At 37.5% G+C, this 19,061-nt stretch overlaps 1 protein-coding gene across 5 annotated transcripts in view; it reads left to right on the top strand.

The window, feature by feature from the left end:
* Positions 1–18,792, top strand: part of LOC122400395 (cilia- and flagella-associated protein 298) — a 131,886-nt gene extending 113,094 nt beyond the window's left edge. For 2 of the 5 annotated variants that reach the window (XM_043401845.1, XM_043401843.1), the window contains exon 6: positions 12,054–18,792. In XM_043401845.1, coding sequence (XP_043257780.1) covers positions 12,054–12,164 — 111 coding nt within the window. In that variant the 3' untranslated portion in view covers positions 12,165–18,792. Of the gene's footprint in view, positions 1–1,531; positions 1,654–12,053 lie in introns of those variants that run through there. The other 3 variants (XR_006259349.1, XR_006259350.1, XM_043401844.1) reach the window with 3 other exon arrangements.
* Positions 18,793–19,061: the final 269 nt, after the last annotated feature.

The following is a 19,061-nucleotide window of genomic DNA, read 5'->3' as shown; positions in this document are numbered from 1 at the left end:
TTCGCGTATCGGATGCAGAGAAGCAATTTATCGCAATGGGAGTTTATTTTAGTCCACTTTACACTGTGAACTGCATTTTGCATATTGGATACTGGAAACCAGGTGCTTCCCTCGTTACAGGTAATAATGTTACACCGGGGCTAATGGCAAGCTGAGGCTCAATCGAGCGAAAATAAGCGTGGTTAATGGGACACTTGGGTGGCTTTGAGTGTTTCGCCTTGGCAACTGGAGAACCCCGTTGTTTCACCGCGGGGCTTCCGGTCAATCTGTCGGCGGAACAACGGGAATTTAAAAGAATCGTTAATTCTGGCGCTGTGTAATCGCTCGAGTCGTTTTCTCGGCGATCGATCCGTTTCGAAAAGCGAAAACAATCCTTCGCGGACTCGTCGCGAATTTGTTAAACCTTCCGAAGAACGTGGCTACAAGTTCTTTTAGGACAAAGAAACTGTGAAGTTCTTACGTAACAGCTTCAAAAAACTTCTTCGCGATTAACAGAAATATATATACAGGTAACAAAAGATACCCATCTCAACAATTACTTTTCTTTTTCATTTATTACGATGTTCTCATTTGAACTAAAATTAGGACAGTCGGAGCATTAGTTTTTATCCAATTTTTATGAAAGATTGGTAGACTGGAGGACAGTCATTGGACGGATATTATGCAGCATCTAAGAGTCTCGTATAAGGCTTGAAGAAGAAGCATAAGTGTGGGTTTAGAGAAGTGAAAATGTAATAGCTTGTGTAGGTTATTCTCCATGTTATTGGTTTTGAATTTAAAATGAGTGTGGGTTTGTTTTGGAAAATGTAGAATACGTACTAGGTAAATGACTACGTAAGTCATATTTAAATCATTTTCTAAAAGGACATTACGGAAATCTCAAATAGTTTTAGCTACTGGTTATTTGGAACTTATTTTATATCTCATTATTTAGTATTCTGTTAATTGCCACGTAAAAATATTGGAGACAAAGTAATATTTTCTTACTATGTATCACTTGATTCTTCTGTTACGTATAATCATTTTATTTTATATTTCCAAATTAATAGTATTTCGAGATTATCATTCAGGCCTTCTGAGATATCTATCAAAATTATGCTTTGTACTTAATACTTCAAAATATTTCATAATAAACCAGTAAATTACATTTACGTAATGGAGATTATGTTTGTATCATTAGTATGTAATAATAATAATTTCCTTTTTATTAATTTATCTTAATTTCTGGTTTATTATTAAATAATTCAAATTGTCAAGGCAAAATGTAAAGATGATAGAAGTTTCTAACGATGGTCTGAATGAAAAGGTACAAATTTTTATATAATATTTTTTATCAAGTCTCTAATCTACATTGTCTTACATCCCAAACAAAACGAAGGTAACAAATATATTTATTTCGTTCAAAACAATGCTAAATGTATTTTTTTCTTGCCTAAAAAAATTCTTCGAGTAGCGTTGATAAAAGTTAATAAATTTCATACGAATCGGGTATTTTATTAAGCAGTTATTTAACGTCAAACTTCGATTTCAGGTCTAAATGAGGAGTGATTCGACATAAGGGCCTATCTGTCGAATCCTGTTTCAAGATATTCAAAGTTGAAACTTTCTTTCGTTTATTGTTCCTCGACATTGACGATAAAGTCTATGCAACCGATACTGTATAAACTTCAGTTTTTATATAGAATAAAATGGCAGTAAAAGAAACGATTACTTTATTTTCGTTAGAAGATGCTAAACCGTAAAAGAAATCATTTTAGGCGCCCTTTCTCCATTACACAATGACGATAATTACATATGTACAATATGTAATTATCGTATTATTACATATAACAATAAAAGTAGATACAAGAATTATTTTTTAATATTTATTGAAAAGGAAACAGATACGAAGAAATATACATATAGTGTTCAACCGGGTAAGGGACGATTTCTCGTGAAAAATTAAATCAAAAGTTTAGAATATAATTTATTCATATGGAGCTTCGTTTTTTAGAAAATGAAGTTTAAAAATTCAACTTGACAAACATCTATAACTATTATCTGCTTTCTGCACTTTTCTGCCTCGTCCTGTCATGCTTAAAGAGTTATTCAATTTATTAGAGAACGTACCTCTAACTACTGTACAAAATTTGATTGATGGAACACCATCTTGTTCCAGTCAAAACGTAAAAAATGATGATGTCATAAGTTGGCCATCGCTATAGTTAGATCTAACGATACTCCATTTCCTCCTATGAAGGTTTATTAAATGAAGAACGCTTTCTGGAGACGTCAGAAACGCCAAGTAATTTAAAGCAAACGTTGTTGCAACCTCCAAATATTTCGAACCTTTTTCATAATAATTTAATTCTAAGTGTATGATCGTGTATCCAGCACGATGGTCGAAATTTCGAACAGTTTCTACGTTAATAAACTTGCTCGATTGACCCCAATGGCGGACGACGGTTAAAAAAAAAAGCACTGACCTCGATCGATTTCACACGTTCGAACAAAACATGGAACTTCTCTTCGCCCCCGGTACGTGAAAAGGAAAATCCATTTGCAACGTATCTTCGCAAGCATCGATCCAATCGTTGTAAAACCGCGGCGCTGGATTCTTTCGCGGCAACAAAACCCGATCCGAGTGCATCCGAGCCATCGAATGGGAAGAACCAGTCCGCGGCATGGAAACGGCTATCGAGCGGCCTTTGTGCGCGGGAACGGGCATAAAATGCGCTCGATGAACGGGACGACGGCGTGTGTCGCAGATTGTGTATAAATATCGCGAGTACGGCCTACAACGCGCTCGGTAAAGCGTCGATATCGGATGATTACGCGGTCAATTTCACCGGTGGCCCGCGACAAACCGAAGATATCCGATGACCCGGCTGCGCAAACACTGCGGCCTATGTTCGGAATTCGATTAACCCCCCGCCCTATCGAACAGGATCTATGGCTTCGAGATTTCAGGAACTTGAAACATAATTTTTACACCGGTAGCACAGCAACAAAGCTACACCGAAACCAATGTACACTGGGGAACTTTGATTATTCGGCATCATCGAGATTCACCGTATAATAGAGGTTTGAGGGGAAATATATAAAATACGATTTATATAAAGAACTGGACATTTTTAATAGCAATAAATACTATTTTACATGGATTATATACGTACTGTAGAATCTTGTCGCTGAGCTGTTAGGTTAACAGAGGTCTATCAGCATCTTCACCACCTTTTTTTTTTATTAGTTTGAGTAATAGAGATGAGTCGGATTGTTATTGTACGAAGAAACGAGTGAGATAGCAAATATACTCGAATTTAGCTTAGTTTACGCTTTTCAAATGCAATTTTATTATTGCACTTTGTTCTTCTCAAAGTACTCTTTGAATTCCAAATATTTTTTTGTCAGATTAGTGTAAATACCTCGAACATCGGTGTTAGGATGAACAACCTGTAAAACGTCAGAATAAATAACAAAATAAACATAGAAGACAGCATAAATGATAATAGCTGTTATGTTCGTCGAATAGTGGATGAAGCGCCCTTTAAAACGAGTGTTCATTTAAGTCGATAGTGTGGTTAGTTCCGAAGATATAAGACTTCGAAGTGTTTGTTTACTTTTTACTGTGACGTCGCGAGGTCAATGACCGCGCGTGTAAATAGTAAACAGTGCGTAGTAAATTCTTGGAAATACTACGACTCACGTGCGAGGGAGAGGTCCGTTCAACGCGTCAGACGGAGACAGAGCTAGTGAAATTAAAACAATTACCCCTTTACATAAATCGGATCGACTTAAACCAAAAATCATTTCAAAGGAGAAGCTTTACCGCTTCCAACAGTGGCTCAATTAATGATAAAACACTAATAGCTTCGTGAATTGCACGCGTCTAATGTTTTGGTACTTTCAATGCGTGTTACTGGACTGCTTCTTAAAATATTACCAACTTGTAAGTAAATTATTCGGATAATTTTGTAAATTTTCAATTAATTTGTGGGGTATATAAAAGTATAGTTAGAAAGACTTAATGGGTCATAGGACTTTGCTTGAATTAAATATTTGAATAGGAATAAACGACACCAATAATACATTTGTAGAAGTAATAAATGACCTCGCTATCCGGAAGATCGATCGGTGGAATAAAGATCACGTAAATTAGATACAACCGGACTGCACGAGACGGGTTCAAATGCCGTGGCTCTCAGCAATTCAAAGGCATGGTAATTACGTTAGTTCGGAAACTTTCCAACGTTCCGCTCTGTTGGTACTCCCTGATCATTTAATGCGTTTCCGTCAAATTGTTGTGCACTGTTAATTGGAAAATTTCCTGGTTAATTTTCGCTGCGCTGCCTGCGATTCGTTTAGTAATTTTATGGTAACGTTTTACGTACAAACGAGAAAGATACTTTGGAAGTTTGGGAAATAGTTAGAGAAATTACAGAGAAAGGAACGACGTGAACACTTATTTTTCAACAGTGAATATTACGTTGGAAAAGAAAATGTGAAGTTCGTTTAATATTTACGAAATGTTTCTGCTGTTATTCGCAGTAACAATATATCAATAATAAACGTTATAAATGCGTTATAAAAAGAAGATTTATGTTGATGAAGAGTTCTTAAATACTGAAGAATGAATATCCTTACGTATCAATCGCTGTCCTATAAACTATTGGTCACAAAGTACTCATAAACATTTGTCAGCACAAAAAATGTTGACTACTGATGTGGTGAACACATCCAACATGTAAAAAAGCATTTCAATAAACATTGAAATACTCAGTGAGCTACATGCTTATATTTTAATAAACTTAATGAGTTACTAAAATGATGGAGCCGAGATTCTCGGTCAGCAATTCGATCTGAAATTTTTCCATCTTGGAATAACAACTGTGCAGGTTTATCGACCCCTTTATTCCGATTATTTCTGCCGCAGTTCGTGTCGATACTGCATCGAACGCGAATGGTTTCAGCGTACGTCGTATCACGAGGATAGAAAGCGTTGCCCCGACATCGAAATGACGGTCGTAACGTCATAACGTCACAACGTTACGAGGAATTCAATACGCGATCACAACGGCACGGAATGGGAATGGATTCGAATGGGCGACTCGCAGTCTATCGCTGATCAATTCGACCAATATCCACCTATCACCCAGCAAGTTTTCATTCGTACGACAAGTGTGGAACTACTTCGTGCATTATCCGCTGTCGGTTTTCATCATAGTGTCGATGTACCGAAATGATGCGTTCAGAAACATTTACTGGACATTTCGCTTCTAACTGCATCGCTTTTATTGTTACGGGGAACGGCCGAAGTTTGCGTTTCGAAACGATAAACGAGAACATTAAGGGCTTCGAGTGCATCCACTGACAATTACATGGATATTTAACATTGAAACACTGCACAGCCTGCTATTGGATTATTTCAAATTACACAACTTGCGATACATTTATTTTGGGAGTCCCTGTTTTTATTCTAACAGTTTTCTCAACAAAATTTATTAACCAGAAAAAAGATACTTAATCGAAGTCCTATAGCTTGTAGAACTTTATTTGGACCACATGGTATTTATGAGTCAATTATCTCAAATATATTTATATTAAGTAGTATATTTCGAAAACAATATTCCACGATGAATTGTGTGGTTATCTTTGAAATTTTTAACTTAGAGTTGGCTCTAACACGTGTTTATTTAGAGTATTGAGTGCCAAATATTTAATATAAATATCCAGTAACGAATTTTCTTAGACTACTAAATACCTAAATCTGAATATTATACTTTGAGTATACAGTCTCAAATATTAAATGTTCAGGACCAAGTTTCGAATTCTAAGATCCCATTTTATCCTGCAACTAACAATTTTTTCGTATCATCAATAGTTTTTAAAATATCTCGACTGTCACACTTAAGTGTGGACACCCTGTATATAGTACCAAGTATTGAGTCTTAAGTTATAGAGTTTCGAGTACTGAATTTTGAATATATTTATTTTATTTTAGCGAATCTTGAACATTGAGTACCCAATATCAAATGCCTAAGAATATACTTCGAGTACAACGTATCGACCATTGAATTTCGTATATCAATTATTTATCCGAAATTCTCTCTGGTTGGCTATCGTTTCTCGTACAAACAAAAAATACAAAGAAACGACAGTTTGATTTTCAGCATTGTTCGAAAAATTGTGGAGGTATGAGATTACGCTGGTCGCGTAAATATCAAAAGTTCCAGTGGATGGAGATAGGAAACTTTATTTGCCAGACGACAAGTCGCCGAAGTTTTTCTTGTGCTGGATAAATGGAAAACTCCTTTCAGTCGGGGATAGAATTATACAGAGATCTCGGAAAGAACGAAAATTACGTTTTATGTGCTTCTTGCAGATCAGATACTCGTAATGAAAATACCGTCGGTCTGGTTCCTTCCGAATTAATCGGGAAACGATGTCATGAATTAAACGAAGCTAGTAATCACCAGCTTTTCTTGATATAAAATGAGTTTATATTAAGCTCCATTCGTGTTATTAAATATTATAACAAATATTACTATACCCGTGGTAGTATGGTTTAATCATTTATTTCTCTAAATATTATAGCAAGAGTAACCTTGTAGAAAGAAATACGTTCGATAATTCTACCTTTCTTGAATATCATACGATATATAAATCAAGATCGGACACAGTGAGTGCACGAAAGCTTAGAAGCTGTCTCAGGAATGTTATTAACAACAGCCTTAACAGGAAGTTTGCCGTCTGCATGCAGAACTACGCTTGAAATAAGGAAGAGAGAAACGGCGACTAGCAGTCTACGACGAGACCAGTGGGTTTCTACAAGATGTTCCAAAATATATGGTTTATCCTCAGAAATGATATTCCACAGTGAATTTCCAAATTGTATTTGTACTTAAAATGTATTCGAATTCGTGACAAAAATTTTTACACTACTCTCAATGTGACCTACTAGAATTTGTATTTTAATTCATATCAAGATCATTGATAAGGTATGCATTGTCATGTAACAATCTTGTACAAATAGTAGTCATTTAATGCGTCACAAATCAGCTTGTATTATTTTAATAAAATAAGCAACTAATAGATGCTGCTGCTAGTTCCTTTAAATGTTAAACCATATCCTGAACTTTCAGGACAGAAACTTATAACAAACCATAAGTTTCGTGTTATTGTCGTATCAAAACTTACAGCCAGGATAGATACTCGATCGATATTCAATTTGAAAGTTATTCAATGTGAAAAGAACGCGCGATTTGATGGGCTCTTCGGTTGTAACTTTTTACAATCGCTTGAAACGCCGTGTAAATATTATAGCTTGGTCGACCAAAGAGGCTAATCATTGCATTGACGTTCAGGAACGTGTGGAATATTTAATAAGCTGCATTGTGTCGGGTTTATTGTTGAAGTTGCGCTTTTACGCACAGTCTAGGGTCGAATCTTTCTTTTAGGTTTATTGTTAGCCGTTCCATTTTATTGAGAAAGTGGAATCGCCGTGAAAGGAGCCCCATCGAACAAAGCAGGGAAAGATAATAGCGTTGTCGGCTTGCCAAAAACTACTGCTGAAGCTTTCAAAAGGGTACTTCCTTGAGGGGGTTTCACGGTTAAACGACTCGTCGTGCAAACAGTGTGAATAATAAAATTCAAGCCGTCTGACATATCTCTAGAACCTCTACAATCCTCATGACTTTTGTCAACGAATAATTAATTTCCACGTTCCGTGCAACCCAGCCGTGATTTAAGATTTTTATTATGCTCGTCTCGTGATCCTAGTTCATAATTCTGATTATGCTGGAAGCGTACATTAGATTCAACGACTAAATTCATCAATTTTAATTTTTAAGTCAAAACTATACTAGAAAATTTGTTTGATTTTCAGACCTGCTATATGCAACGAAAATAAATATTTAAAATTTCTACAGACCCTAGCTTAAAAACTATTACTGTATACATAATCCCTATATTTATGAAAAACTGATGAATCGTAGTGTATTCACCCTTCAGCAGATGAACAGAAATCACTATCATTTAACTTGAATAACGAACGTAATTTCGTTATTGATTACCATGAGCAACCCTTCTCACAATATCAATTTCGTCCTATCGTATGGTTTCCAGTATCGTATCATTAAAACTTACCCCAAACTCGCTTTTCGTTTGCAATTACATGAATCTGTTTGTTTGTGTCCACTCAAAATGCAGAAGAGTTCTGAAACATTGACATCGAGTTGATCTTGTGTCTGTTTCTGAATGTTTATTTCAGAAAGGACCCAAATGAACTCATATTTTTGACTTCGTGATGCAATTAAAATACAATCGTGCATAGTATCATACTTTTTGTTTGAAGAGAAATGGAGGAACCTTAATTTCCTCTCAATTTTTGAATAAGAAATTTCCACATCAAAACCCAATATCTGTAGATTCTGTAGATCCTGATGTTCAAGAGAGAATGTAATTAAACAAAAAGATAATTACAGATATACAATTGCACGTGGTTATCGATCATTCATTTTAGGAATAAAAATATTTTATAAACAGAACGTAGTAAAATATGTGAACTGTTCTGAACGTGAATAGATGGGAATATATGATGATATAATGATTAAAGCGTCAGGTTTCATCGTTCGATTGATCGAATAAAGCTTATCGCTACTTCCACGTTCCTCATTTTACGATTTCAACGACGGAGCATTTGGTTTGGTCCAATTTTTCGGGGGAGCAGATCGCTGATATCGAAACTGATATCCGATCGACAATGAGAACCTTTCCGTTGGATGTGAATCGACCTTTATATGGGATGCGTGAGTGAGACCAAGCAAGGACGCAGGCATCGATTCTGACCTAACCACCTCCGCCCTAGTCTCGAGCCTAACTCCAACAACTCACCCCGTTTCCACTTTCAACCAGCTCTTATCCCTTCCCGGTCCGACCAACTATGTGACCTGCAGCTTTCTTTCCTCGAGCGCGTTGAATATTCGTGATCACCTTCTTCTGGATATGAAAACCACCCCAGGAATTATCAGATTCTAGGGCACGAAATTAGAGCCACGACATTAGAGTCGTCGAATTTTCCTGCATTTGGCCGACTCAAATACTCGAAATAAACATATTTTAACCCTCAATATTTTCAAATATTCGAAAGAAATATATTTCAATCCTTATTTTAACCCTCAATATTTACAAATGTCGAAGAAATATATTTTAAAAATTTGTTCATAAAAAGCTTAATTCTTAAAAAAATTTAAATTAGATATATATTTATTGTGAGTGTAAATCACTAAATCGTAGGTTGTTAGATTTTTATTCTAAATTCTCTGCGACACAAAGAAAGAATTATACAGACTTTCGAACAATTAAAGAGTTAAAACATTGTGGCGTTAGTCCAGGACCCTCTGATTAGAGCAAGTACATCTTAAAAGTGGCACTCCAATCAACCACGTGCTGCGCCCTTTACCACATCCTTTTTACCACACATATCTAATGAGAACAAATATTCTTGCCTTTTAAAATACAAATAAGTATCTTTCTATATCATTCTTAAAGTAAACTTTCTTTTGAAAGAATATGTCTGCCTACTCTCCTTAAGGAAGCAATGGCACTAAAAATATTTATATTGCTAATATATTTGGGGGTACAACCATACAAAAATAAATGTATGATTATAAGTTCAACTGTTACACAACTGGAAATATCGACAATGCTGACCCAGTAAACTTTACCTTGGAAGAGTTTCCAAAACGTTATTAGATCTGCCTCTCTAATGAAAAAATTAAATCACTGTGTCCGAAATAAATGATAGATCTAAACGGGACAAGCAAGTTACGCCTCCGTGAGTAATGTGTTAGCAGAAAGGGTCGTTTAAATTATCTACGTTTCTCTGTATTAAACATTTTGTTTTTTTTATTCCTTTTAGGAATTCCAACTTTTTACTTTGCAATTTCTTCATTCAAAGTCCCTCATTATGAAACGAATTAACTGATACATAGTACATTGGAGACATCTGGAGTTTCAGAGGAGTAATCATGTTTTCAATATAAAAGCTCCTACATCCATTATTCCCTTCATTTTGACTTATCATTGAGGAGCAATAATGGTCCCTGATGGTGCATTATTCATTTGAATAAGGAACTATCAATTACTATATATATATATACATTGATTTGTATTTATATACATGTGTACATATTTGTCTGCGCACAGATTATCGATCATCTTCCAAGAATTATCCACTTCACTTCCCCTGACGATTCATCCGTGTACGTAATCCGATAATAGGCTGATAACAAGACGTAATGTTTAAATACGTAACTCACACATTTTTCTTTCATTCTTGTATACTACTTTCGTAATAATAAAACGGATAATGATATTCGAATAATAATATTAAAACAGTAACGATGTTTAAGTAATGATAATCGAATACTAAAACAGTCCAAGTTTATTCATAACAATCGAACATGCCTATAAAATATTAAACTTTTAAATTATTCGGGTGATCCCTGTATGGAACGTCGCAGATAGTTTCATAATATATGGATAAAGGCATTATTTGCATACAGTATTCCTCTTTATATCATAATGAGGGAGGACTCGATATAGCTAATAGAGATTACTGAAACAATTTTAAATATTAAAAAATTGTGTGCTCTGTTTTTTGAAAAATTGATCTATATACATAGAAGCAATTTAAGTAATGTTCTGTTGAGGAACACGAATTAACATCTTTATTTAATATCTAATTATAGATTCATTCGTTCTTCGTTAAATAAAAATAAAATTTTCAACGAATATTTGATAAAGAACACTTAAAAATTGAACTACTCGATCTAATAGACGTCGTAAATAAATGGTGTACGTTGGTCTTATCAATTATCTAGCGTTCGAATGAAACAGTTCATCTCGGGCAACCGCTAATTCGTCGATTACAGATTTCCAAAGGATCAAAGCACCGCGATACAAATTGAAACGCTTTAAAAAGCTGAATATTGCACGAGCGCAGTCCGCCGGCCATTATATCGTAGACCACACACAAGTTTCCGATATCCGTGATCAATAAAATATGGACTTTAATACACGAAATTGCTCGTTAGTGCCACACGCGATCGATAGTGCTGTCCTCGTTGGGCGTTAGAGTGGCCTCGGTTCTGGCAACTCGCTTATACGCCACTCTACATCAGGCTTTTTCTCCTTAAAACTTATTTTCCTATATATATTTATTTCTTTTCGCGTTAGTTTCCACCCCGTCGACGGCATCAATCGACGCTCGAAAACCGAGATTCAGCGTCGCGACGAAAAGTCGTCCATCGGCCAACGAGCCGATAATCGATGCTGTCTGTAATTTCGAAGATTTTCGACACCGTACGAATGTGTATACTTTGATCAATAATACGCTGACGCTTGGCGTTGGGCTGGTTTCAATTCGAGCAAGTAGAGCATGCGCCTGATAAACATTAAGGGATCTATTGTCGCCTCTTCGTTCGAAACTGCTAATCGGTTTGTGCTCGCGCGACCGTCACGATCTCTGACTTCCGCCGTTGCTTCTATTGATTTCGTTTTGGAGAAGCGATGGCTCTAATTTCCTTTGGGAGAACGGAATTGCTCGGATCTTTGCACCTCGAACGCCCGAATTGGAGCTTGGAAACTTCTTGCTAATCTGTTTCATACCATAGGAATATTAAGGGGGACATTCTAGTCTAGAGTTTCACATTTTTTGGTCTCTTTAAGGATCTTTTAAAAAAGAAAGTTTCAGTTTCTTGATTTCGATATTTTCTATATACATTTATTTATGTTTCATGAATGTTCACAATTTTTGTCAAGCTAAACTAATTGGAACTGATTGAATTATATGTTATTGAATGAGGTTCCTAATGGCTGACACGATTCCTGAACTAAAGGATTCTTACAGAAACTTTATCAAATAGATGTTTTATAAGGTCACTATCAACTTCCTAATGTTTATAAAAAAGATCTCCATAAATAATCCGTTCGCGTGTCCTCTTTCCCATGTCAAAGAACCCGTGATAAAACTTTCCATGCTCCATTGACCAACATCGATACGCCTGTTTCAGAAACTTGAGCAAGACGATGACGACGAGTATCTCAACTCCCCCTGGGCCGACGGCGGCAGTCTGAAGCGGCAATTTCAAGGTCTGAACAACATCTCCTGGAAGCCGCGCTAAGTGACCCAAAAGCACGGGGACGAGAGACAGACGGAGAGAGCGAGAGATTCTACAGTAGCTTATTAACGTTACCGACCGCGGACAGCCAATATTCTCTCACCTACTAACAAGAATGAAAACCCAGTACTATTAACGCCAGCTGCAGAAACTAGCTTCGGGAACGTTCACCGAGTGAACCAGAGGCAGACGGGACGTTCGACGCGAGATTTCCAGACGGGAAACGGGGCGTCGATACGTCGTCCTCTCCTCGAACGAACAGAGAAGTGATCCAGAGTGTCGTTCAACGAGTAGTGTTTTTAGTACGCCGCACGCTATCGCATAACTGTCCCCGTACGCGCTAATTATTATCCATAGAGACAAACGATATTTTGTGACAGACTTTTTTCTACTCGATAACCGCCCGTGTCGCGACCGTCTCTAAGGGCGGCCCTAAACAGGACCGCCGATCAATCCGTCGAGGACTCGTCCTTCTTTGGCCGATCGTGGACGGCTGTCGCCAAAACGATCGCCTCGATTGGCAAGAATCCAGCGAGGAAATATTATATTTGGATTCGTTGCCGATGTTCCGACGCCAATTTCAGGGTCTCGTCCTGAGGGGTACTTCCGAAACAAACCAAACGGATTTCAGAATAAATTCTACAATACTCCAATAAGTCGAAACGTTTGGGAGCGTTTAAGAACGTTTGAATTCTGAATTACTACCACTTCTCGTCTGTTCAATTGGGTTTCTAATGGTCGTTTATAACAAGGTTTGAAGATGATAAATTGAGATAAATGAAACTGATCATTTGGATGTACCAAGAGGGATTAATCACACCTTGACGCAGTCAATAGAAGATCCGAAGGGAGATACTGACCAATATAGATTTAAATCTGTTGATGATCGATGCTCGAGTAGCTTAAACATTACACGAAACAGCCACCGAAGCATTTGCCTTCTGAATTATCATCGATCGTTTCCTGTTGAAGTGAGTTTTCCAAAGTCGTCTATGATATAAAATTGTAAAATTTAATTTGAAGCAATCACGAATTAAACGAATTAAATACACAGATGGTCAGAACACCATTAGGGTCTTGATTTGGATTTCCAGCCAATGTTTATATCGAGGCACAAACGTGCAAATTGAAGGACTAATTTTCAGTCAGTGAAAGGAAGAATTTGGTATTAAAATATACAGAGTATTTCACAACGTGTGGGCATAACTTCAGAGACGATTTCAGCACAGTAAAATAATAAAAAAATTCATATAAACGTGTATACTATACCGAATACACCTATCTTTACAGAAATTTTTTAAAGTAGGTACCTTTAAATGTATATTCGCCTTTTTGCGTTTCTATAACCTGCCATTGTCAATCTAAATGCAAATTGTCACAAAACTGTACTAACTTTCAGTTCTTTAAGAGAATGCACCGACTCGAGCACGTTACAAAATAGTGTTTAAGGAAACCTGACTTATAAACAGTCGAAGAAAGAGTTTATCGTAAAAATTACTGGAAAACAAAATGGCTGCAACCTAAGAATAAAGTCACATGTTAATGGTCTCATTTTACCGTGTTGAATTTGCCTTTTGAAGTTGTATTAACGTGTTTTGGAACACCATATGCATAAGATCAATACTGAAATCACTTAATCGTTGCACGATGCAAACAGTAAAACACTGAACAGTTGAGGCTTAATTCGATGACAGTAAGAAAAACTTCAAGTTGGGTTTTCGTTGGATGTTTAAAAAAGACTCAAATACGTAAATCGAAGCAGTCGAAATAAATTCTTGCATGTCTCAGAGAGAACTAATCATCCGTAGATATATCGAAAGAAGAAGCTGGCCAGTCAATACTTAAATCTGTAGACAACCTATGCTCAAAATTATTTACTACGCGAAGCAGAGGAAAGCATTTCCCTTCAAAATTACCATCACTGTTCGGAAATATAAATCGAAGCAGTCGAAGTCATCATTGTTCGTTGGAAGGAGGATCATCGATTTGATCCATCCAATGCATCAACAAGAAGAACGAAGAATCCTAAGAAGAAGCTGGCCAGTTTAGAATTAAGTCTGCAGATGATCTCTTAAACTATTTGCTTCCGAATCACTGCTATTATGCCTGTTGAATTGTTCAAAGGACGTTTACAATGAGATTCAAAATCGCAAGTTGAATTAGTCGCTGATTCTTAAGTGTTCCAAGAAGCACTGATCGTCTCTGAACGTTTTCGAAAGATCAATCCAAAGAAGAATTTGGTCACTCGGAACTTAAATCGCCATATTAAGCTGTTTCCTTCTAAATCACTGCTACATGCCTATCGAATTGTTCAACCGGAGGACGTTTACGAGTTTCTTTACTCGAGATCGTAAACTGAACTAGCGCAAACAATTCTTAGGTGTTCCAAGAAGCACTAATCGTCTCTGAACGCTTTCGAAAGAAGAATTCAAAGAAGAGTCGCGATCACTCGGAGCTTAAATCTCGTCGAGATATTCCTAAACCCTTTCGGAAACGCCCTGTATGGTGTCGAGAACCGGTTACTATCGTGCACAACGTTTCCTCCGTGCGATATCCGCAAACGACTCTCACCCAATTCTGCCGCGAAACGCCCAGACAGGCCAAAACTGTCTGGCGTCCGTACGTCGAGCGTCGACTCGATCGACAAGAAGAAGAACGCGCACACGTGCGAGCCACTTCCGCGGTCTGCTCCACCACATCGTGATAGAAGTCGCGCGAAAGCATTCCTGCCGATCCCGACTGCACACTACACACACAGAACACACAAAACCACACAAACACGCGCGCGCGATCCTTTCTCTCTGCGACGACGCGTAATAACAGGCTGACTCTGGTTCACTCGTCGAGGCGGAAGAAACGACGATCGAGAAGAAGAGTTAGGGAAACCGAACGCGCGACGAACGGTCGCACGGTTCGAACTAAATAGCTTGAACGAGCAAATTCGCTAATTTAAGAGTACCGTTACCAATTAACAAGTATTACTAAGTTAATCCGCTTGCTGTGTGATCATGACGCATCTGAGATACGCCGCTCTCCACGTGCATTGTAGACGAGTCGAACACTGCATCAAACACTCGAGACACGAACATACACGCACACAAGTACATACAAACACGTACACACACGTATATATACGCGTCCGTTTGAACGCGCCGCGACACACATGCTTCTGATCAGGCATTCTCTCGTGGCTTGCGTGCCAGCTGGATCGAAAATCGCCACCCCTTCGCGGTACCAGCGTCCCTTTTGGCTGGTGGATGAACGGAGTTCGTTAGAAAGTGAATTTGTTGAAGGAACATTGGGGTTAGGAAGCCAGAAGGACGACAGATTTTGAAGCGGGGCTGATTTTTACCGAGCATCCACGACCACCCTCTATTAGCAATCTTTCGTCTTTTCAGACTGTTCAAAATCGCTTTTAAATTACTAAACTCACGGTCGTTTTAACTACTATATTTTTATATTCTGACTTTTGAATTATTTGCCTTTGATAAGCGTGGGCAAATTTGACTTTTTCACTGCCGAATTGATCGATGGTAAGGAGGGACTCTGAGTCTTAATTTCACAATTTTTTCGTTTCGATTATAGTTGTAAATATCTATAAGAGTTATAATCGAGAAGTAAAACATTTTGCAGAATTATTCACGAATCGTACAGAAAATTTAACGATCTTGTCGGAGGAATGCATTGCACTATTCTTTATTAGTGTGGACCGTTTACCTCGCTAACTGATCAAATTTCTCCCTCGATAACTGAACGGGGAATTATGTCCGTGAGCGTTCCTCTACTTTACTCGTTCAGAAATTGGATTAAGTCGTTTTTCGGAAGAAAAATCGTTGCCTATAATCGAACAAGAAGTTAGTCAAGGAGCGAGGTAATATTGCGACTGCTTTTATTCGTCGAATGCTCTAAGAAGAGAAATCGCAAACGCGTTAATTATTACTCGCTTGTCGTGCTACGCATTTACATTTTTGCAATTATTTCCAATGCAAGAAATAATCACAGTAGTAATTAGAACACAGTTACTTATAACCTTTATTTATTATAACGTTTGACGTATAAAAGCTAGTGTTTTGCATTGCTCAAACAACGAAGCCATGAATTATTTCGACAGACTTGACTGCAATTAAATAATAATTGAAATAATTATGTAGGTAACCCGCGTAACTATTTAAATTCTAATTCGAGTAACTGTTACAGTATACGACTAGGTACCAATTCAGACATCTATTTGAATGCTGATTGCATTAGTGTTCAATTAGGTACCCATTTGGATGCCTATTTAAGTTCCTGCGTTGATACCCAAGATATTTAGATACATATGTGTCTCGTAAAGTACCCATTTGAGTTACCTATTCATAGCTCTAAATTCTCCTTTTGTGAGTTGCACGTACTTGAGCATCAAATTGTCTCTCAAGACATATCTCCAAAATTCCATTATTTCTACTACTTGGATCTGTTCGTGTTCCGAGATACTATTGTAAAACGAACCAATGCAATAAAGTCCATTAAAAATATTCAATGTTTGTCAACCGTAAAAATGTCTTAGTAAAAGTCAGCCTCGTTTCGAAACTATCGTAACGCCAGGACATGCGTTTGTGTCGCGGAAAAATGTAATTTTTCGAGGGATGCTCGGGTCAGGTTCGTCGCTAGGAACGAAACAGGCATTTCTTTCCCTTTGCATCGTAAGGCGCCGAAGACGATTCGCAACGGAGAATTTAATACATAGAATTATGATCGAAAACCCAACCTCCTCCACGATTACGTAAGGCCACTTGCGCAGCTGGTAAAACAAGTAACAGTAGTTTTTCGTGGCCTGGTTGCTGCGCGTGAATCGATACGGGTGGCGCAGGACGGGTTGAACCTTCACCCCTGAGATCGATGGAAAAAATTGATGCTTAAAGAAATTGGCGGCGCCTAGAAGTCGAACGATTTTGGGGACTCCCGGCGCTGAGTTACGATCGACTGTCCAGATCCGTCGATAATAAGATACCGCGAATTATCGAATATCGTTCAGACGCGAGCCACGACGTTTCCATCCATGATTTCCGTTCGTTCGTCCCCGAACGAATCTTCGACGAGCATCGTTCATAGTACGCGACAATTAATCTTAAGTACGTACGTAGCAGCGATCGATTTGCGTGGAATTTGCGAAGCATCGCGGCGTTTATTAACGATAACTTTATTGTTCCATGGCGCGTAGGAGTTATCGATCAAACGTTTGCACCGTGGACACCAAACGCCGTTCGAAAATTGATATCACGATGGCTCGTAAATTGAACGATTTGCCGGCCAACCACGGAACAAAGAAGATGAATGTTGAAACGCGAACGGAGACAGTTGTAGCACTGAAAGAAAAGCGTCTCTTGGCCCATTCAGACCTTCTTTATTCTCGCTGGAAAGCGAAGCAATTACCTTGGTGCTTGACCCGAAGACGATTACAATATCTGCATAGGGTGTAAATTTTAACGTTCCACGTAGCATCGAAATATTTGAGAAGAGACCTCATTCGTCACGAGCTCTCGTCATTTTGCAATTTTTGCGATCTACTTCGCGTACGAACAACCGACACACTTACACACAGACGCAAACAAACGCGTACACTCGGTTTGTAATACGCCTTCGCCGAACGAACGTGCGCACACTGGTATACACGGAAACATACAGAAACACGTGGAAACATACGCAAACAGATACACACTGATAACCCATGGAAGAAAATATTAATTGAATTGTTTTTATGGATTAAGAACAAGTTGTCTGTGATCTACAATAATTAAAAGAATATTTAATAAGTATTAACATGGTAAATGCATAACTGACATGTCGATAATGTCGAACGAATCGATTTAGGGGATAATAATAATAAAAGAAATGGAGAGAGAGGAATAATGGAAAACGAAATAGAAGGGAATATAACTGTCAGATATATCGGAGATAGAGCAATACGATTAAAAAGAAGAATGGATAAAATGGGGAACGATTAATCGCATTAACGACGTCACTGCAAAGGAATTCTAGAGAAGAGGTATATTAAATAAATACATAAATATATATATATATAAACTTTAATTAATAAATAGATTTACAATGGAGCACGCAACGTCTAAATATGTAATCGCTGTTGTTAATCAATGATTCGCGATATAATGGGAGGAAAAAACCGAGGTGCGTGCTGCGTTCGAAGTACCGAGTAAAATACAAAAAAAATTATATGAATAAATAAACAAATAAATATATATATATATATATACATACATATGTATATATATATGGCACTTGACCGTCGCGGCTAAAAGTACATAGGATAGATAGATTTATAGAAGCGCAAAAAAAAAAAAACACCAAAAATCGTTCCTTCCACCCGCTCCGGCCGTGTATTTGATTATCGATTTTAAATATATCGCAATTTATGTGAAGTCAAGAGAAGCTCTGTGAATTTGTAAACGCACCTCAGAATGCAAGTAGTACGTCATTTTACTAATGCAAGGGAGAAGGCGAAGAATACTGCAAGAACGAAGACGGGAGACGAACGAAAAAAAGGGATATAAAAATGCCACAATCACCGAGTAATAAGTTGTTCAACGAGCGTTGCGAAAGATGTTCGAGATAATTTTTGTACAGTTTTGGCACACACGAGAACGTGCAACATCGTCGTCTTTATATTTATGTACAACATTCAATTATTATAAATTTTTCGATATTATTACAAACTATGATCGATTTCGTGTGAAAGTGTATATGGCTTTTTCTGCGGTTAACAATAAAATGTTGTCAAAGCTTTTTCACGAGATATATATACATACATATTTCACTCAAACGTTTAATTTATCTATTGATTGTTGTCCTACCCTCGTTGTAATGCGTCGCTCCCAAATGAACGTTTTATCAAGATTCTTTCAA

The sequence above is a fragment of the Colletes gigas genome, unplaced genomic scaffold (genome assembly GCF_013123115.1).
Source record: "Colletes gigas isolate AHSC1104 unplaced genomic scaffold, ASM1312311v1 Colletes_gigas_Sc00017, whole genome shotgun sequence".
Lineage (NCBI taxonomy): Eukaryota > Metazoa > Arthropoda > Insecta > Hymenoptera > Colletidae > Colletes > Colletes gigas.
Note: the sequence above shows the minus strand (reverse complement) of the source record. Positions and strands in the feature narration are given on the sequence as shown.